This window comes from Vigna radiata, chromosome 1 (genome assembly GCF_000741045.1).
Source record: "Vigna radiata var. radiata cultivar VC1973A chromosome 1, Vradiata_ver6, whole genome shotgun sequence".
Lineage (NCBI taxonomy): Eukaryota > Viridiplantae > Streptophyta > Magnoliopsida > Fabales > Fabaceae > Vigna > Vigna radiata.
In genome coordinates this window covers 33,551,139-33,573,216 of record NC_028351.1, presented here as the reverse complement: position 1 = coordinate 33,573,216, position 22,078 = coordinate 33,551,139, and the positions used below count along the sequence as shown (strand labels likewise).

General features: G+C 37.1%; 1 protein-coding gene across 4 annotated transcripts in view; it reads right to left on the bottom strand.

Moving 5' to 3' along the window:
* The window catches only part of LOC106769418 (two pore calcium channel protein 1), a 40,754-nt gene extending 18,990 nt beyond the window's left edge, over positions 1–21,764 (bottom strand). For 3 of the 4 annotated variants that reach the window (XM_014655049.2, XM_014655040.2, XM_014655057.2), the window contains exons 1-14: positions 21,344–21,764; positions 19,812–19,955; positions 19,587–19,694; positions 18,834–18,929; positions 13,392–13,522; positions 12,702–12,762; positions 12,343–12,509; positions 12,124–12,229; positions 11,854–11,931; positions 11,064–11,125; positions 2,343–2,415; positions 2,190–2,255; positions 1,960–2,100; positions 20–77 (exon numbers count right to left, since the gene is read on the bottom strand). In XM_014655049.2, the coding sequence (XP_014510535.1) occupies positions 20–77; positions 1,960–2,100; positions 2,190–2,255; positions 2,343–2,415; positions 11,064–11,125; positions 11,854–11,931; positions 12,124–12,229; positions 12,343–12,509; positions 12,702–12,762; positions 13,392–13,522; positions 18,834–18,929; positions 19,587–19,694; positions 19,812–19,955; positions 21,344–21,469 (1,417 nt within the window). In that variant the 5' untranslated portion in view covers positions 21,470–21,764. The remainder of the gene's footprint in view (positions 1–19; positions 78–1,959; positions 2,101–2,189; positions 2,256–2,342; positions 2,416–11,063; positions 11,126–11,853; positions 11,932–12,123; positions 12,230–12,342; positions 12,510–12,701; positions 12,763–13,391; positions 13,523–18,833; positions 18,930–19,586; positions 19,695–19,811; positions 19,956–21,343) is intronic. The other variant, XM_014655033.2, reaches the window with a different exon arrangement.
* Positions 21,765–22,078: the final 314 nt, after the last annotated feature.

Here is a 22,078-nt window from a genome sequence, read left to right as displayed (position 1 = left end):
ACAGTTTAGATGTCCTTACCAAAAATGAACTCAACCACTTGCCACACCTTTTGACCAGAATTGTTTTCTATATCAAGCTGCAATGTGAATTAATACAAAATTTGAATAAGTAACAACATACACATCTGAAAAACTGTTTTTGATAATATTTATAAAAGAGCAATTGCTCTTAAATAGAATACAAAAACCTTAATAACGGAAGATCCTAATGTATGATAGACACAATCTATCCCTATAATTCAAGATCAATGATGTTGTACAATAAATTAAAATATACTTGCAGCCTATTAACCCTCCTAATTATATAATTTAATTAAATCTCCTAATTCTGTAATTAAAATTTGTTGGAGATCCTACGTCTCCTATGAATAATGTTAGAATACAACATATAAGTGAAATGCAATTCTAATCCTAAAAGCTAGTTTTGTGAGGTTGAGTTATGTGCGAATTCACTTACTAAGATGGTATCAATTTGGGATATTCCTCAGTGTGAGGAAGTGCATTAAAAATACCATATCGACTAGAAATAAAGTTAGATTATAATATATAAGTGTAATGTAATTCTCAACTACAAGTCTGTTTTGTGGTGTAAATGAAGGGATTATGACAATATATAAGCTAGGAGTAACAAGTTGAGGACCTTACAGACATGGCACATGTTCAAATACATATCACCAAAGAAAACTCTGGAATATAAATAATATCATGCTTCAAAATCACAAAGAACAAGGTGCATTTTTGTTCACCTGTTTAGATTGTAATTATCTTTGATAAACATACCTAGACAACATTTTTTAAGTTTACTGGAACAATCAATTACCTAGGTTGCAGAGTCCATATCATGTACCATCACTAAATGGTTTGAACTTCTCATTCCAGATCTTGTTTTGTGGATGATGCAACTATTATGAGGAAAATTTTCTAATTATATAGAATGGATAGGATCTACTCACTTTACACTTTACTTTTACCAAAAGGGTTGAGACTCACTTTTAAAAAAAAAAAAAACATGTGACCTCCCCTTTTTGTGCTTGAAAGTACAGGGGAAAGGTGCTTTTTTTTTAGCAATACAGGTTGGTCCTTTCAATGTGACATTAACATTTAAATCACGCATTTAATATCACGGTGTTGGATAATTTATAAAAGAACATAACATTTAGCCTATTTTAGCATGAAAAGTTCATGAGACTGTCTTATTGATCTTTGCAGAACCTCAAATTCTTAATATAAGAAAATGTCAAATAATATCTTCATTATTTCTAATAGAGTAACTTATGATATCTTAAAGTGTTGCTTATGATTTAGTTTTCATAATACCAATCATTAATTATTTAGGATTATGATCTAATATAAATAAAACAAGACTTAGTACTTTGCAAACCAGTATCACATCAACTTTTTATCAATTGCAGAGTGTTTAATCTTTATTACACCCTCTTTTGTATCTATAACTACTCTGAAGTCAAATTGAGTGTATTTTTTGAAATGCAGATGGCATAAATTTTAGAACTAACATCTCAGACTCTAAAACCCAAAATCCAGATGAATGTCTCTTTGTGAGTTGTGGCCAGATCACACATAAGTAAAAACTTTATCTGACTTGTCCATGAAGTGCTCAACAGAGAAAATGTAAAATATTTCAATATAAGTAGAGAACAGCTAAGTTCTTAATATTCCATGACCTCTAAAGGTGCAAAAGGTAGGACAGGCTGCCACTACAACAATGCCACTTGAACTGTGGCTATAAGCATGAGTGCATAACGAATTCAATAAACCTCATTCTTACATGATTTTTAATAAAAATAGCACCTACAAACAACATTATTGAAAAATGCAAGTATATCTAGCATATAGTCACACCACATAAAATGAAATTACAGGCTATGGTTAGCATGAATTAATAAATTACTAAGCACGGAAATCTGTTAATAAATATTTTCATTGAAAAATATGCCATACCGTTGTCTCAATAATAACTGCAACCAGATTTACTATGAGAATGAAGGACACTATGTATCCAAACATAGCACTCTTTACAAATTCTTTCAATGTCTTTGAGCTGGGCCAATCGTAGAATGCTAAATACTCAAAGTAAGACATCTGCAACCATATTGCAAAGTATCATAGGTGTTACAAAACAAGTACACTTAAACTTCAAGATGTTTTAAATTTGGAGTCTTAGAACTTACAACATCTTCCTTCTGAAATTTTAAAGCAATTGCGTTGCAAATATCAGCAAATTCATCCTTGTTGATCTAAAAGTAAAAAACGCATTTACATCAAAAAATGCATCTACACAAATGTGCATAGAAGATAACCAAACGCATAACAACAAATTTTACCTTTATATCATGACTATCATCCAGCTCATCAAATATCAGCTCAAATTCTTCACTGGAGATTTTTGGCAAAGTCCTAATGAAAGAAAAATTTATGCTTTAACCTTCATAAAGCGAAAGAAAGACTACGGAAAACTACAAGTTTAGAATTTAATAAGTACTTCTTGTGTCAAAATAATGTAGTGCCAGTTTATCGAGAAACAAAATAGAAGCCTTAGTGAAAATCCACGAGCAACAATAATATGAAAAATGTACAGAAAGCCAAACAAGTGGCTTACTTAGTAACTCCTTAAATTTCATGAGCAATATTGTGAAGCTTCAAATTGAAGCATAGCAAGCAATACATCACTTAGGGTATGTTTGTTTCTAAAGACAAATTTGAGAGGACAGTTCATGAAAGTTTGTGAATAATGTGATAAATTTGATAGATTAAAAAAAAATGTTGTTAGAATATTACCATTTTAACCTTGGTTGTAAAAGTAAGTTAAAATAAAATATAATGTGTAAATTACGTTAAACTGAAATGTGAGTTTGTTAGAAACCCAAAATTGAAAAGAGAAAGAAATGTGAGTTTGTTAGAAACCCAAAATTGAAAAGAGAAAGAAGAGTAATATTCTTTATTGTATAGACTGAAAAGAACACAAAAGAATAGGAAAACACTCTCTCCTCCAAGGGTTTCCCTTCACAAAGAGCTAAAGCTCAATCTACAAAATTATCTCAAAAAGTCCCATGCATACCAGGACTTCCCAACTATATAAAGGAAACCTAACTCACCCTAACAACCTAATTCATAACTACTTCTTGATCTGTTTCCTCACATTATGTCCTATCATTACATACCGCTGCAAAACACCTTGTCCTCAAGGTTGGAACAGTAAAGCTTGAACCCATGGTAGTGTGATATTGTCTTATGATATTGTCTTATCATCGGAAGGGAACCCACTGGGTATTGTCTGTAATTTCAGATCTGGAGACTTAGGTGTTGGTCGATATGAAAGTGGTTTCTGTATACCAGATTCTGAACCCAGGAATTTGGAATCCCAAGATTCCAATGTCATTGATGTTCCAATCATTATCTGTTAGACCATTACTGGTCTATGAGAGGAGGAGGAGACTTCAGTGAGTTAGTTAGTGTTTGGAGTTGGTTGTTGGTCTAACTGCTGTCTAGACAGTTAGAGGGGAGCTGGGTTAGGAGTTTAAATCTGTATAAATAGTTGTAATTGGGGGAGAGGAGGGGGCTTTTGACTTTTGAGTGAATTGTTGATCAGGACCCATTGTCCTGAGGGGGAGAGGTTAAGCTCTCTGTATTCTTTTTGTTGATTGCAACTGAATCAAAGAAGCATTTCAGTGTCAGTGTGTGTGTTTGATTAGTAAGGGTTGAGTTCTTCATAGGTTCTTGAATAAAGAACCTATCATTTGGTTCGACCTGCCGGATCGGAAGGGAGGGGAGAATCAGTGATGGATGGACAGTCATCGGAGGAGAGGTTGGATAACCTGGAGATAAAGGTGGAGGGAATTAAAGATGAAACGGCGGCGATAAGGCGTGACATTCAACAGATGATGAAGATGATGAATGGAGGTTCGAATAATCATGGAGAGGGGTCCGAAGAGGGAAGTACGTCGGGGAATGGCAAGCAAGATCAGCGCGACAATGGGGGAGTGCCTCAGAATTGGAGAAAGAAGGTGGAATTACCTGGGTTTGATGGGCAAGAACCGCACAGTTGGATCAATCGGGCAGAACGTTTTTTCGATATTTAGAAAGTAGCGGAGGATGATAAGGTTGAACTTGCGTATATAAGCATGGAGGGCAGTGCGAGCTACTGGTTCAAGATCTGGAAGGACAAAACCAAGAATCGGTCTTGGACGGGATTGAAGGCATCTTTGATCAATCGATTTGGGGGAGGTTTCAGGGGTACGGTGTACGAGCAACTAGCCACCCTGCGACAAGAAGGGACGGTGGAGGAATTCATCAAGAGTTTCGAAATATTGTTGGGGCAAGCACAAGGATTGACGGAGGAATTGACATTGGGGTTTTTCTTGGCGGGATTGAAAGAAGAAATCAAGGGCCAGGTTCGCATCCAGAATCCTAAGGAATTGGAGGAAGCGATTCGGATCACGAGAGATGTGGAAGACGCGATTGTCCGAGCACGGGGGGGAAGATGGAATGGCGTCAGAGTGAACGGAGGAGGATCGCGACCCACAACGACAGTCGTTCGTGGCGAGGTGGAGCGACCTACAATAAATCGCGCCGAAGGCGAGGCGAATCGGAGGGAAACCGCTTTGAGGGCGACGGCCAACAGAGGCGGAAACGCAGGCAGAGGCGAAAATCGGGAACGGTTGGTTCGCAACTTGCCCTACCCCGAATTTCTTAAACATCGAGAGGAGGGACGCTGTTATCGTTGTGGGGGCCCATTCGCATCGGGTCATCGTTGCACGGAGAAGAGTCTGAGGGTGCTCCTTCTAGCCGAGGATGAAGAAGAGGAAATGACCAGCGAGGAAAAATCGGAAGAGAAGCCGATTGAGTTGTCCGCGTGTTCGGCGGAGGGGCTAACACCGCCGAAGACCATGAAGTTGATGGGGACGATCGACGATCGAGGAGTTGTGGTCCTCATCGATAGTGGGGCCAGTCACAACTTCGTAAGTCGCAAGGTGGTGGAAGAACTGAAGTTGGCCGTGACTGACACCTCGCCATACGCTGTGAGTCATGGGGACGGACACCGAAGGACGTCGAGGGGACGATGCGAGAGGGTGCGAATATCGCTGGGGGAAGCAAAAGTCATGGAGGACCTATATGTTTTTGAACTGGGAGGTGTGGATGTTATATTGGGTATGGTTTGGTTGGCAAAGCTCGGGGAAGTTGTCATCAATTGGAGAGAGATGACCATGTCATATTTCGAGGAGGGAAAGCAGGTGTGGGTTCAGGGGGACCCATCTCTGTCCAGACAGCTGGTGGAGCCCGAGGACTTGAGGAAGGAAGTGGATGCTGACTCATGGTTCTTAGTTTGGGAAGTGGGGCAGCTGGAGAAGCAGAAAAATGACGCGTGTACAGAGGCACTTACGGGGGAACAACACGCTGAGTTGCTGGCAGTGTTGCAGGCGCACCATGATGTGTTTCGGGAGAGAGAAGGCCTACCACCGAAACGGGACTTGGAGCACAAAATTGTCCTTAAAATGGGAGAAAACCCTGTCAATGTTAGACCATACAGATATCCCTATTTCATGAAGGAGGAGATAGAGAAGCAAGTATCGAACATGCTGAAAGTTGGGATTATTAGGCCTAGCCGGAGCCCCTATTCCAGTCCGGTCATACTGGTAAAGAAAAAGAATGGTAGCTGGAGGTTCTGTGTAGATTACCGAGCCTTGAATAAAGCCACTGTTCCAGATAAATACCCAATCCCGGTGATAGAGGAGCTGCTGGACGAGTTGCATGGAGCCCAGTATTTTTCCAAGATCGATCTAAAGGCGGGGTACCATCAGATCAGGATGGGAGAGGAGGATATTTCGAAGACAGCGTTTCGGACTCATCAGGGTCATTTCGAATTTCTAGTAATGCCCTTCGGGCTAACCAATGCTCCGGTGGCTTTCCAGAATGCAATGAACAACCTGTTGCAGCCCTACCTCAGGAGATGCGTGCTTGTCTTTTTTGATGACATTTTGGTGTACAGCCCGACGTGGAGAGATCACCTCGAGCAGTTGGGGGCAGTGTTGCGATTATTGGGACAGCAGCAGTGGGTGGCCAACCAAAGCAAATGTGAGTTTGGGAAGCAACAAATTGGATATCTAGGACACATAATATCGAGAAGGGGGGTGGAAATGGATCAGGAGAAAGTGCAAGCGGTGTTGGAGTGGAGTGAGCCAAAAAATTTGAAAGCTTTGAGGGGATTTCTGGGTCTCACAGGCTATTATAAGCGGTTTGTGCAAGGATATGGGAAGTTGGCCAAACCTTTGACAGATTTGCTTAAGAAAGGGAAGTTCGAGTGGTCACCAGAAGCTCATACAGCCATGGAAAAACTAAAGACAGCCATGACTACTGCACCGGTCTTAGCTCTTCCTAATTTTAACCAGGAGTTTCACCTGGAATGTGATGCATCAGGAGTAGGTGTGGGGGCGGTACTTATACAGAACAAGAAGCCCATTGCGTTTTTCAACAGATCTTTGTCGGTGGGATCCTTGAGTAAGTCTGTGTATGAAAAAGAGCTCATGGCTTTGGTGATGGCTATTCAACACTGGAGACCATACTTATTGGGGCGACGGTTTGTGGTACACACCGATCAGCAGAGTTTGAAATATCTGCTGGAGCAACGAATAACGACCCATAGTCAACAGAAGTGGATGGCTAAACTTATGGGGTACGATTTTGACATTTTGTACAAGAAAGGGAGTTCAAATAAGGTGGCTGATGCCCTTTCGAGAAAAAGGGAAGGAGTTATGGAAGATATGGAGTTGCAGGCCATCTCCCGACCTTATTGGCATGACTTCCGTGAGGTGTTAAGGGAAGTGGAGGAAGACGAAGCGCTTAAGAAAATAATCAAGGAGTTGGAGGAGGACCCAAATAGCCATATGTCGTATACTCTGGAGAACGGAAGGCTCCATTACAGAGGAAGGCTGGTATTATCTGCTGCCTCTAGTTGGATTCCCATATTGTTGGCAGAGTTCCATGTAACCAGCACGGGGGGGCATTCCAGGGTGTTTAGAACCTACCGAAGGCTGGCCCAGTCACTATACTGGGTGGGTATGAAGAAAACCGTGACTGACTTTGTTGCTGGATGTGTGGTATGCCAGCAGCATAAATATATGGCTGCAGCACCTCAGGGTCTACTTCAACCTCTACCCATTCCTCAGGCCGTGTGGGAAGAGGTGAGTATAGATTTCATTGTTAAGTTACCTAAATCTCAAAGCTATGATGCTATTTTGGTAGTGGTGGATAGATTGAGCAAGTATGGTCATTTCATCGCTCTGAAACATCCATATTCAGCAAGAATGGTGGCGGAAGTCTTTGTTCAAGAGGTGGTAAGGTTGCATGGGATACCAATGTCTATTGTGAGTGACAGAGACCCTTTGTTCCTTAGTGTATTCTGGAAGGAAATGTTTAAAATGCAGGGAACCCAATTGAAGATGAGTATGGCCTATCATCCTGAGACTGATGGGCAAACGGAGGTTTTAAACCGCATTGTAGAAGGCTATTTGCGGTGTTTCTGCTCTGAGCAGCCCAAAAGCTGGAAAATGATGCTGCCTTGGGCTGAATACTGGTACAATACCAGTTATCAAGGTGCTGCAAAGTGTTCCCCGTTCGAGGTTGTTTATGGACGAGCACCCCCATCATTGAGTAGATTTATTCCAGGGGAGACAGCGGTGGAAACGGTGGCCCAGGATTTAATGACCAGGGATGAAGCTTTGCGTCAATTAAAGTTTCATTTGCGCAGGGCACAAGAGGTGATGGTCCACCAGGCGAATAAAAAAAGGAGAGAGGTGGACATCAAGGTGGGAGATTGGGTTTACTTAAAAATCAGACCCCATAAACAAACTTCCATGCCTGTTCGGTTGCATCCCAAGCTAGCAGCAAGGTATTATGGACCCTTCCGGGTGATTCAGCAAATAGGGAAGGTAGCTAATCGCTTACAACTGCCTGAAACAGCTAGGATCCATCCCGTGTTTAACGTTTCACAATTAAAGAAGGCTGTAGGAGAGAAGAGGATAGAAAAGGAGCTACCTGCAGAGTTGCAGGCCGAGGGACCTAGCTATTGGCCAATAAAAATTTTAGACAGGAGAACTCGACAACAAGAAGGAGAGACGATGCAGCAAGTGTTGGTAGAATGGCATGAAGGAGGAAGAGAGGGAGCTACGTGGGAAGACGTAGAAACGATGCAAGATCAATACCCCGAATTCAACCTTCGGGACAAGGTTGCTGAAGAGGGAGGGAGTAATGTTAGACCGTTACTGGTCTATGAGAGGAGGAGGAGACTTCAGTGAGTTAGTTAGTGTTTGGAGTTGGTTGTTGGTCTAACTGCTGTCTAGACAGTTAGAGGGGAGCTGGGTTAGGAGTTTAAATCTGTATAAATAGTTGTAATTGGGGGAGAGGAGGGGGCTTTTGACTTTTGAGTGAATTGTTGATCAGGACCCATTGTCCTGAGGGGGAGAGGTTAACCTCTCTGTATTCTTTTTGTTGATTGTAACTGAATCAAAGAAGCATTTTAGTGTCAGTGTGTGTGTTTGATTAGTAAGGGTTGAGTTCTTCATAGGTTCTTGAATAAAGAACCTATCATTATCACATCTGAGTTCAACCATGAATTGTTATTAATATTACATAAATCTAAGTTCAACCCTGCAAAGAAATGTCCCTGCAATTGATCTTCTGGTGTTTTATTTGCTTGACACCGATATCTTGAATTCTTGGATGAAAATTTCCCCACTCACAATCCATGTTACTACTGCCAAACTCTCAAGTAAAACTCTCTATGCATTTCCACCAATCGCTGGCGCCAAGAAATCAAACTCACCCTTCTCAAGAATGCCAATATCTTTATGGATATAAAGAATATCCATGTCCCATAGACCATCATGTTGCGTACTATTACTAGGCGGCACATCAATAGCATAAAATTCACCCTTATTGTTGTTTCCCACCTCAAGTTCTTGAATGTAATCTTCCACCCTTTCTTGTTGTTTAATTGTTGCCCATTTTCCAACAATGGCACTCTATTTTCTACCCCCACTCTTTTCAAAAATGGTGCTACATTTTCTGCCCCTGAAACTCCTACAAAGGGCTTTAGAAATATCTTCCCAAGAAAGGTTCTTGGATTTTTGTTGCTAGGTCTTGAACCCTTGGATTGCATAATCTTCCATGTTATTGATTGATGGGTGTACCTTTATTGATCCTTTGATGTTCTGAACTTCAAAAACATTTTTTGCCCTTGTTGTTTGACCTTGGGTGCCATTCCCTTCAATTGTGGGCAACTTCATTCCTTCAACCCACAGAAAAAGTGGTTCTTCCTCGCCCTTCCTAGTTCTATTATTGTCAATGGTATCCTCTTCTCTTTTCTCCTACCAATTGATTGAATTTTCTCCTCCATCTAAGGGTTTCTTTGCTTTCTTGATGTCTTGCAGACTATTTTTTTCAGCATCCCCACCCATCTTTACCTCTTTCTTTCCCAATCTGTCTCCATTAACCAACCCCTGACTTCCTTCAGAACTCCTATACTGGTTCCTTCGCCCTAGAGCTCCAGTTAGTTCTTTGAATTCTTGATGAATTTCCTTTAGTTCCTCCATTGCTCTTTCTAACTTGTTGACTCTTGCTTCCATTTCTTTCTCCCTTCAATGATCCGACTAGTCGGACCAATTTTGTTACAAACCCATAATTGAAAAGAGAAAGAAGAGTAATATTCTATATTGTATAAACCGAAAAGAACACCAAAAAATAGGAGAGCATTCTCTCTTCCAAGGGATCCTCCTTCACAAAGAGCTAAAACTCAATCTACAAAATTATCCCTAAAAGTCCCTTGCATACCAGGACCCACAACTATATAAAGGAAACATCACCCACCCTAACAACCTAACTCACAACTATTTCTTAATTTGTTTCCTCACATTATATCCTATCAGAGTTCTTAATTTAAAATTAAAAAAAAAAATTAAAAACGATAAAGTTACATTGAAATAAAATAAGATTGGTAGAAATTAAGTTCAAATAAATTGTTAAATAAAAATGTTACTATTATTATTATTTTTCTTATTATTATGAAATGTGAGTTATCATTTAAAAGAGAAAATTAAAATTGAAAAAATTATATTAAGTTAAAATAGATTTTGTATAAATTAAGTTGAAATAAAATGTTGTTGATTACTTTAAAAAGAATTAAGTAACAATTTGAATGGGTGAAATTATTTTAAATTGAGATGTAATTGTTTAAAAGCAAAAAGGCACACTGCGAAAGAGAGGGTTATTTATGTAATTTAACATAGGTTGACTTGACTTTCTCCTCTATTCTCTTTACTCACTTGAGGACTCAAGGGAACTCAATCCTTCTAATCCGTCTGTGCAAATCACTCCATCCAAACAACTTTGCACCTGCTTTTCTTTCCTCCGCTATAATACATCACTCCAAACAACAACATTAGGGAGAGCTGCCTCTTCTCTTAATCCTTAACAATTTCTATCTTCCAACAATTTTCTTTGATTGATATGAAGTGTTGTGTGCATGTGTTTCATCCAAGAGAGAGAAGAATAGGGAAAGGGAAATAAATATCAATATTAGAGAATAGTTGGGTAAAACATAGGGAAGATCTCTATCAATGAGTCAACCGTTAACTACATCCAACCAAAAACCTTAAAATGTTAGATATATGGGTCTTTGCCATGTATATGTTACTAAACATAATTCAATTACTATTGGAGTTTATCCAGCCTTGGTCAATATAAGATTTTAAATGCTTTGTCTAATAAAGATGAAAGAAATTGATTGAATGAAAATAAGTGGATAAAGTGTAAGTACATGGGAAATAAAGTGGAGATTAAAGGTGTTTCATTGAAGAGAACTGAAGAAGAGATGAGGAGAAATAGATGAGAAATGGTATAGTGGGTGCCATTATTTTATAAAATATATGGATGAGACATGAAAATCAGGCAATATCAAAAGCAACCTGATTTTTTCAATACTTTTGAGCAAGCAGAGAACAAATAATATGATAGATTGAAAGCATAATGAACATAGCGGAATAAAATAATACCTGTACTTGTTCAGCTCCTCAAAGAGCCTTATGCATTGATTTTTGTTGAGAGCTCCAATATTCTGCAACCACAACACCATCTCAAACACCGTTAGAATCAATAAAAAATATGTAGCAAAGTCATAACAGAAACCTATATGGAAGAATAAGAATCAACATAAAGATAATTTCATAATAAAAGAAGATCAGATCAAGGAAAATTACATTACATACTCAAACAGCATAATCAAGTATTTACTTAATACTTTTAGAAAATGAGTTTTAAACTTAACTCAACCTCATAAAACTAACTTGTGAATTGTCTCCATTTATTTTATAATTTAATCATATATCTAATTGGTATGGGATCTCCAATATACCCTCTCATGTCGAAGACTAAACATTTTGACCATACAAATAAATATATATCGGTGGTTTGTAGCGGTCAGATAAGAAGTGGTACAAATAGGACCAACAAACCTTACAAGAACATATCCTAATACCATATTAGAAAGTGAGTTTTAGGCCAAAACTCAACCCATAAAACCAACTTGTATTGTGAAAAATGTTTCCACATATATACTGTAGTTTGGTTATTTATCTATTTAATGTAGGATCTCCAACAAAAACAATGTTCTTTCCTAAGACTTTAGTAGTTGGATGAGACAGTCTAGTTTAACACTACTGTTTAGTGTAAGAATGTAGGCATACTTGATCAATTTAATGGTAGAGAAATTAGAATTTTATCCAAGGTAGTTGAATCAAGATACAAGTGTGAAAAATTAAACAAAGACATGAAAATTACACTTACAAGTGTATCTAAGAGATTAAAAGCTTTATCCAGCATAGTTCTTCTCAGAAGATCCTTTTCAAAAACTTGTTTCACAAGCTGCAGAAAAAGAATATTTGAGCATTCTTATTATTTGTATGAACATCCATCCTAGAGTACGTGATTAACATCAAAATTCTTATAATATATTCCAGGTTGGGCAGCTAAAAGGAACAGGATCCACAGAGATCCAATACTTTCAAGTAACTTTATCATTAAATCTAGATAAAGAGAGTATATGAACACATTTACCTCACTCTTGAAACTATCATAGACAACGGCAAGGATAAGGTTTGTAACAAAGTAAACCCCCACCAGCACAAACAGTACAAAAAAGAGGCAGTACCAACGAGAAGACCTTAAAAATCAAAAATAAAAATTATGAGTGTTGATGATTGATGATTTCTCAAATTGAAAGGACAAAAGTCATCTAGCCAGGCAAATTAAAACTACAAAATTCAAAACTCTTACTTGTATGCAGGAACCCAAACATCTGGGTTATTGGATGTGGTAAATAAAAGAAACATTTGATACAAGGTAGCACCATATGAAGTGAATACTGTTTTCCCCTGTATTGTATCCTCAAAAAACACATATGCCACCCAACTAGCAAAAAGAAGAAACAGAAGTCCCAGCGCCTGCAATGCATGCAAATTTGACAAGGCACTCTCGAGTAAGAGTGTTGATTATGACAAATTGAAATAATCCAAACGTAGCATTCATGTGAAACTCAATAGATTTTGAATGTAAAATGACATGCGCATTGTTGCCAGAATTCCAAACAGGAACGGCAAAGAACAAGGCAAGGAGAAATATGAAAGTGAACTAACCAAAACATTTAAGTATGTGTCAAGCATCCCAAACAAGATAGTGATGGTTTCTCGTAGCTCCCTAACATCAAATTCAAATGCAGAATTTGACTGTCAAAAATTGGTTATAAAGGCTTTTGCTTTTTGCTGAATAATGAACAAACAAGAATTCACATTGTAAGGCATGTGAACGATGGCAAGTAACCTCATGTCATAAATAATTAAATAACCTAAAGCTTAACTTGCCACCTCACACGAAGCATGTACAGAGCACAAGACAAACACAATTTGACCTAAAAGTGTAGTTTAAAAAAAAGTGGTAACGATCAAACTGTTTTTGGTCTCCATGAAACGGAGATATCAGCTCTTGAATAAGCCTCTACGAAACAGCTGAAGTTTTTGTGTTGTTCATGTAAAAAACGCCCCTCCATTTAAGAAAATTAATTTTTCAGCACAGGAATCCAATTGATATTAGAGAAAAAAAGGTTGACAGAGGAGATGAGAGATATGCTAAATTCTACTCAGTTCTTCTCTGTCCCTTCAATTATCTTCCCTTCTAGTCTTGCTCAAATAATAGTAAACATAGTTACTGAATTTGAAATAGTAAAACAACGAATATTAAAAATATCAAACACGAGTCCAAATTTATAATCTGCGACAATATATTTACTCCAAAGGAACACAAACAAGTTGAGATAGGTCAGGCAATACCTAATGTTCAGAACAAAAAGAACCACTCTGATATAAGGTGCAATTCTGAAAGGTAGAAAATCAAAAGCCAGTGGAGACAAGTAAAAGGCATAGAGCAGCGTATCAACAACAAGAACTAATAGACAGAAAACCTGGAAATGCCAACAAAAAATTTATCAGTAAACTATAGAACCAGGCTTTGGATTAGATTTTATGAAGAATTAGGGAGAGGAATGTCAACCTTTTCAAAGGCCTTCTTACCCTACCTCCTGTTACCCGACCCCCAATACATATTTCAACTGTACTAAAGGTTTTAAAGTTGTCTGAAACTTCCACCTAGGAACCTTAATGATAGAAAAAACTCTCAACTAAATTTTTTTATTTATGTTTGATTCAACTAGTTTGTCTTGCAAACCAAATTTCGTTAGAGGATCAGGATCCCTTGACTAATGCATATGGTAAATTTAACACCAATAACCAACCCGTTCTTTAAATTGAGAAAGAAAACATCATATTGAGAAACAATTTGAAGTTTTGGAGTCCAGACAACCAACTACAGTGCCATTGGCTGGGTTTGCACTGGTTTAATGTTGGCCCAAAACAACTGGTGATGTGGTCAGGATAGGGCTGACCCAAGATATGAAATCTACAAATTTAGAAATTATGTTTTAAAATGAGCATGTGTAAACAAAAAAACACACACAGATACATAGAAAACCCTTGTGGTACTGTGATAGCGGGGCCACTAATCATATTACACATGACTATAACAATTTCACAACCAAGCATTCTTGCACTTGGAATGACTCTATCAAGCTAGGTAATGGGCATCGGTATGTCCATTTCACATATTGGGTCTACTGTTTTTCACAGCCCACACACAAACACAACCATTCTTAAGAAATCATTTGCGCTCCAAGAATATCCAAAAATCTAATTAGTGTTTTACAATTTGCTAAAGACAACAATGTATATTTTGAGTTCCATTCTAATTTTTGTTATGTTAAAAATCAAGACCCAAAGCAGATCATTCTTAAAGGCACCCTTAAAGATGGATTATATGTTTTTCATCCCTTACATCATTCTACTATCTTCAACATTAATAATACTTCTCTTCATTATGCTCTTATGCTCTTCCTCTATGGCCTTCTCGTATTGGACCTGCCTCATATCAAACTGTCCAGAGAGCTTTAAACAATGGTAATATTCAAATTGGCAAGAAAAATACTATTTTTACTATGTGATGTTTGTGTTAGAACTAAAATGTATCAACTTCTTTTTTCAAACTTTGCTTCACTTTATTGTAGTCTTTCAGAATTAGTTTACATTGACGTATGGGGTCCTGCTCTGATAAGTCCATGACTCCTTATGTGGGTGAAGAGGCTCTTCCTAACAAAATCACTAGGAGCATAACTAAAAGGGAGACCTCTTCCTCACCCATCTATTTAAATTTTCTTAGCATTTAACCTTGTATTTAGAGTGCTAACCTTGTTTGTTTTCTTGTAGGTTTGCCAGTGGAGACACCTCGCCCAAGGGAGTGTACTCATCATGCCCCTAATCTTACTAAGAAGACACCCTTGGAGTGGAGAAGAGAGGATCTTGGATTCATCCCTACATAGTGACAAAATTTACTTTTTGAAAAGGTAGTGATGGGTTGACTTTTCTCCCATGGTGCCACCTATTTTCACTTATTGCGCTGCCCTAAGTTCTAGAAAGATTCTTTGTGTAAATGTTAGGGAGACCCTACCTTTTTGTATTTGCTAAGAGGTTCCTCTCTTTACCTTTCTCTTTTATCAGAAAATGTTAGTTGTTAGTTTTTGTTAGTGGGAGGAGTTAAACCCACAGCCTCTCCCACCCTCCCTTCCAAACCCTTAAAACCAACCTTATATCTCCCAAATATTAGTAGGAAGAGTTGAACCCACTTCTCCCACCCTCCCTTTACCTATTTAAAAGCATGTCTCTGCCACTTGTAAGGGAGTTGATCACTTAATTAGAAAAGTCATTGTGTTTCAATCATTTGTGAGAGTTGAGAGAGTGCTCCTTTTAGTGTTCTTAAGCTCCCCTTGTCTCACCAAGTGGTGGCACCACAACTCATCTTGGGTTGGCCCATCCCACAAGTGGCGTGCTTCACTCCCCTTTTTCTTCCATTCCTCTTCTTTTCATCTTCTTGCTTCATTTTCTAGCTTATATTTACTTTCTTATGTTGTTCTTTGTTCATTACTTTGTTCTTCCATTTAATAACTTGAAATCATACTTTCTTCTTTCTTATGAACTCCTATGAAGTGAACCTTCACAACTAGATAACCTAGTTATCTTAATGTCCAACGGGGATCTTCTTGGAGTTTTCTTAATCCACTTAAACACTAATAACAACTTGTTCTATAAAAAATCAACAGGGTGAACTCTTATCATGATCCCATGTCTAGTACAATTGTTGCAAAGTATTACATAGCTTTCTTAATTTTTATTCTAAATTTACTTGGATATATCTTCTTCACTCAAAATCTCAAGTCTCGGTTTATTTTTGTTCTTTTAAAAACTTTTGCTGAAAATTAAAAAAAAAAAAAAATCACAAATTAAAGGCCATTCTAACTGATAGTGCTAAAGAATTTTTATGTCTTGCCACATATCTCAATAAACACGGTAATAGACATAAGCTTATCTGCCCACACACACATCAACAAAATGGTTCTACTGAAAGAAAACATAGGCATGTTGTTGATACTAGCTTGTCTCTTGTTACAAGAACTTCTTTACCTAGAAAAATTTGGGGTGAAGCTTTCATTAGTTTTGTTCATATTATTATGTTACCTACATCTATTTTAAAAAATATTTCCTCTTACAAATTTTTTTTTCACAAATCTCCAAATTACACTTTTCTTAAAGTATTTGGTTGTGCCTATTACCCATTAATTTGGCCTTATAATTTTGGACTCATCTATTGTATTGGAGGATGTTTTACATGTTGCTCAATTAGCTAATAGTCTTTTCTCAATGCAAAAACTCACAAAGGATTTAAATTGTTTGGTAACATTTTTCCCAACTTATCGTGCTTTTCATGACCTTGCCATGGGGAAGACGATTTTAACTGCTAAGGAACAGAGTGGGTTGTATCTTTTGGAGTCTAAAGACCAAAGAAACACAAAAAACATGAGTCAACAAGCTACATCGAAGACGTGGGCGAATTCCCAAATATGGTTACATCATCAAAGGCTTGAGCATCCTTCATTTAATCTTATCAAGTCCTTATTTCCCCATTTGTTTACCAAGGAGTCTGTTGAGTCTTTAAATTGTGATATTTGTCAGTTGTCAAAACACCATCGTGCATCTTATCCTATTAGTAATAAAACGAGTACTTCTCCATTTGATTTAATTCAATTTGATGTTTGGAGTCCTATCATAGAATCTAATTCCAGAGCCAAATGGTTCGTTATCTTTATTGACGATTGTACCCATGTCACGTGAACATACCTTATGACAAATAAATCAGAAGTTTCTAAAATCTTTGTTAATTTTTCCCTTCCTGTCCAAAATCAATTTGGAAAAAATACCAAAAGAATCAGGTCTGATAATGGTACTGAATATGTTAATCATGAATTTCTCAATTTTTTGTCTCATAATGGTATTGTTCATGAAATAACATATGTAAAACCCCTCAACAAAATTGGGTTGCAGAAAGAAAGAATCGTCATCTTCTTAAAGTAACTAGAGCTCTTCTTTTCCAAATGTATGTTCCAAAACATTACTGCGGAGAAGTTGTGTTAACTGCAAGATATCTCATCAACAGGTTACTCACTCGTATCTTAAATGACATTAATCCTATAGAGTCTCTATTGTCTTTTGTTCTTTCTTCTCTTTTAATGACGAGTCTACCTAGTTGAGTCCTTAGATGTGTTGTTTTGTTCACTCTTATCCTCCTAATCGTAGTAAATTAGATCCCAGAGCTCTTAAATTTGTCTTTATTGAGTATCCCTCTAATAAAAAAAGGTACAAATGTTATCATCCTCAGAGTCATCGTGTCTTTATCACCATGGATGTCACCTTTCATGAAACAGAACCCTTTAATGTCAGTCCACCACTTCAGGGAGAGAAAGCACTTGAAGTGGATGAACTCTCCTTCTTGTCATTACCATGTTTTTCTTTGCAAGATGCCCAAGATCTGAGCAATGAAGCTACCATAGTCCACAGTGAGGAAGAAGACAAATTTTTTGGCAAAAAATATGAAAGAAGAAAACAACCCACTCTGACCCTAGAGCGAGAAAAATTGTCTAATCCAGAGGTGAGGATCCCTGAAGATATCAGTGCGGAGGTAAATATTACTGAGGATTTACCCATCACAATGAAAAAAGAAAGAAGATCATATGTTAAATTTCCTATTTCTCAGTATGTTTGCACTAATAATCTCTCTAACAAGGACAAAAGCTTTATTGCTGCCATTGATGTCACAGAAATTCCTACCTCAACAGTTCCTATAGAACAGAATCACAGAATTGGAAGTGAGGAAAGTGCTCCTGTAGAGAAGGCCCAATATCACAGATTGGTAGGAAAATTGATTTATCTATCACACACAAGACCAGACATTGCTTATGCAGTTAGTGTAATGAGTCAATTTATGCATGATCCAAGAGAGAAACACATGCAAGAAGTTGACAAAATTCTCCAATACTTGAAGTCAAGTCCAGGAAGGGGCTAATATTCAAAAGGAAAGACACATTGACTATGAAAATATATACTGATGCTGACTATGCAGGTTCTATTACTGACATAAAATCTACATCTGAGTATTGTATGTTTCTTGGAGATAGTTTGATAACATGGAGAAGCAAAAAACAAGATAAAGTATCTCGTTCTACACTGTGAAAATCATTTTGGATGATCTTAAAGTCGAGATGGATAACCCTATGTAACTACATTGTGACAATAAGTCTTCCATGAGCATAGTCCATAATCCAGTACAACATGACAAGACCAAACACATTGAGATTGACAGACATTTCATCAAAGATAATCTAGATAGAGGCTTTGTGATTACAACTCATGTTCCTACAGAATTTCAAATAACAGATATTTTTATAAAAGGGCTCCTTCCGGGTGGATTTCAAGATCTTGTAGGCAAGTTGGGAATGATTGATATTCATTTACCAACTTAAGGGGGAGTGTTGTAATTAGAGAAAATATCTTCTTAATTAAAGAACATATCTATAGATCTTCCTAATTAGAGAAAATAGATGTGTAATCTTCTAGATTTTTTTTTCCCTATTTCCCTATTTCCCTATTTTAGAAGATTAGATGGTTACAAATAGAGGAAATGAGAATGTAATTTACATGATTGAGAATAATAAAATCATTCTTATTTTCAATTCTTTGTTCAAAAGTTGGTCCTCTAAAGCAACATTATAGCTAATAAAGTTTTGTTGTCTTCTACCATATTATATTCTTTAGTAGGATCTTGAAGCAACATACCTTCAATTGATTAAAAGTACTTTTCCAATATATACGAGATCCTTCGTACCACAATGGGAAGAAAGTATGTATGATTAGCACAAGAAGAGCTATTGCCTGTATTACATAGAAAAGGCTGTGTAAGAAAAAAAAAATGTACAGATAGTTGAGAAATGAATACAAGGACACTTCAACAGCTTCACAAATAAACTAATATCTCCATACCATCTTACAGTATAAGACACTCCCATTTTTTCAATAAGAGAAGAAAAATTATTAGAAAGAAAATATAGCATGTACTCTTGGAGGATTAGAAACTTTAAAAGGAAGGGAAAAATACATATTAAACCAAATTGGATAAAAGATGTGAAAACTTTTTCGTAACTCACTAATAAAAATCCTATGGAAGTAAGCACTACCAAAGGAAAAGGTGACTCTCAGCAGATATGCATAAATAAAATAAAAACAAAAAAGCAACAAAGTGATGTAGGTATACAGTGAAGGGATAGAGCCCGCACTTGCTTTATCAATCTAAATTTCTAGCTCAACAGTAACACATTCCTAAGAGACATTAAGGAAATAATAGAATCACATAGACAGGTAGTATTAGTTGTTTCACTTTAGTTTCGAAGTGTAGCTGAATAAATAACTTAACTTCAACGTGGAAATGACAAATATTAACTAAGGTAATCACCATTTTCAAAGTGACAACAACTAAAAGGCTCGCTGATTTGCCCAATAAAAGTAACAGTGTCTGAAGTACTGAACTCTTACCTCATAAATAAGACATTCTGCATCAGTAAGATACGGCAACTGACCCAAATAGAAATACTCTCTATCGTTGCAGGAATGTGTGGCGAGTTTTTTACACCACAGAGGTTTCTGTTCCAAGTAAAGTACATAATGAAATATCTTCTTTCCATCATATTTTCTTTGGTATGAAAGCCTCAAATACATATAACTGGAACTAGAGTTCATAAGGAGCTTGTCACTGCTTACCTCCAGGAAATTCAGGACTATCAAAGCAAAATAACTAAGAGACCATATGAGATTGAATTTAATAAATATAAAATAAAATCTTGCATAATTTTGGAAGTTTGATGAATCAAGAATTTGTTCAGGGAGACCGACACCATCTTCAGCCTGCATAAAGAATTTCCAACAAGAATAACAAGCAATTAATGACCCGAAAGAAAGTCCATCAATAAATACATATCAATGTAAAGGGGAGGTTAGTAGAAATATATTTTAAAAAAAAAATTATTGGTCTGTCAAGGCCATTGAGTATTAGAATACTGGTCCTAAAACGAGTCAAGGCTATTGAGGTTAGAATACTGGTCCTAAAACGAGTCAAGGCTACTACATAGGTTGGTAGTAAGGCCCTCTAGTCCTTAGCTTTGACAGAAGACCACCGTTCTGGTATGGTAAAAAATCCGATTTCATGTAGAAAATCAAGATAAAGAGTAGTTTATAAACATTTTTCTCCCTTAATATATTAACATGACACACCTAGCAGTCTTAACCTACTGACTTGACTCACCGAGCAAACTTGAAGTCAGAGACCTAGAAAGAGAATTTGGTGGTCCTGATTGTTTTATACCGAAATACTATTCAGAATCTTAATATCAGCACAAGAGAAGAGTCTAATCCAAAAGATTAACCCATCAGGTAAAAGAGTTTTAAGGTTTAAGTACCTCATCAAGTAGTTCCTAACAATGTGGGACTCTTAACATTGTCACTTCTTTTAAGAACCAACAATCACAATGACTTCCACTCTATTTATATTGATCCGGTAGAAATCCTTTTCTCTTTAAGATAGTTTAACTCATTTTTCTAAATTCAACTTGCTCCTCTATACATCTTATAGATAATCTTTTCCATAACTCAACACTTAATGAAAGCACCAACTGATAGAACTTAAACACAACAAAGAGTTCAACCCAAAGAGACCATTCTATCAGCAGGTAGAACATCAAGGCTTAAGTACCACACAAAAACACCTCTCTTTTTTCAAATTTATTTACTTCGAAATATTTCGTCACCCTCTCCGTGTTTGTTTTTTTTATATCTACAACTATTTGTCTCTGCACTTCGCAATTCTGTAATTCTCGCTTTACCAAAACCGAACATCAGTGACAACTTTCCCACAACATACAGAACAATTCCCCCTACAATTCAAGACTTTCAAAACTTGAACGATGCTGAACAGCTTAAGAGACGATGCAATGCAACTTCAAACATGATAACAAAATTCATTACCGCCAGAACAGATTCAATCGACTATTCTTAAGAGTCCGTAACAAGCCATCGATGACAAGATCTACCTACATATGTTCAATAATTAACTCCAACACAATGCGCGACACTAATTAGCTCGCTATTGCAAAGCACAACGGTTAAAAGCTGAATCAATGCACAAAAATCCACAGTTCGCAGTAAACGTAAAATAGAACCAAAGACGAACATCACTGAGTTCACTGAAATAGATTTCCAAACAACGAATAAACGAAACATGAAAGAGTTAAACGAACCAGATCGATGAGCGCAGCGGCTTTCTCGTAGTTGGAACCGTAGGTTATAGCGTCGGAACGCCGGAACAGTCCTCGCCGGCGGGAGCCGAAGCCACTGCTTTCGCCTCTCAGCAGAGACTGGTCCATCTTCTAGAGAGAAGAGAACAACAAAGAGAGAGAGAACAGGGAAAGGATGAGTGATGCGCGCTGAAAACAGTATTACAACCGTTTCATCTTTTATTATATACACAGTTGAAGAATGCTTTATGGATCACACTCATGTCACACGGAAAGAATGGTCCCAACGAAATAACGACCAAATTGAAGAGTAGACTTCTAATTTTTTTATTTGAATATGTGATCATATGATTGGGGTGTGACTACACCCATGATTCAGATCCAAGGTACTCTCGCGTGCCCACATCAACACTGGATAACGTACCATTCAAAGTCAAAGAACTTCAATTCATTCACACCTTCTCTGTCCTTTTGTTTCGGCCACTTACTAGTATGTTTGAATTTTGGTTATTGCTCATTTTTTTGTTATCATAGAAATAGAAATAAACTTCTTTAGTTGAATTTCTTATGAAATAATATTTTTACATCTAAATTCTAATAAATTTTTTATATCAGTGTCATGAATCAATTAGTTTATATGTTTAATGTTTAAAAAAATTAAAATATATGGACCAATTAATTTATGACACGTATCTGATTGAAAAAAAAATTGTTAGAATGGCAAAAAAGATTTGTTAG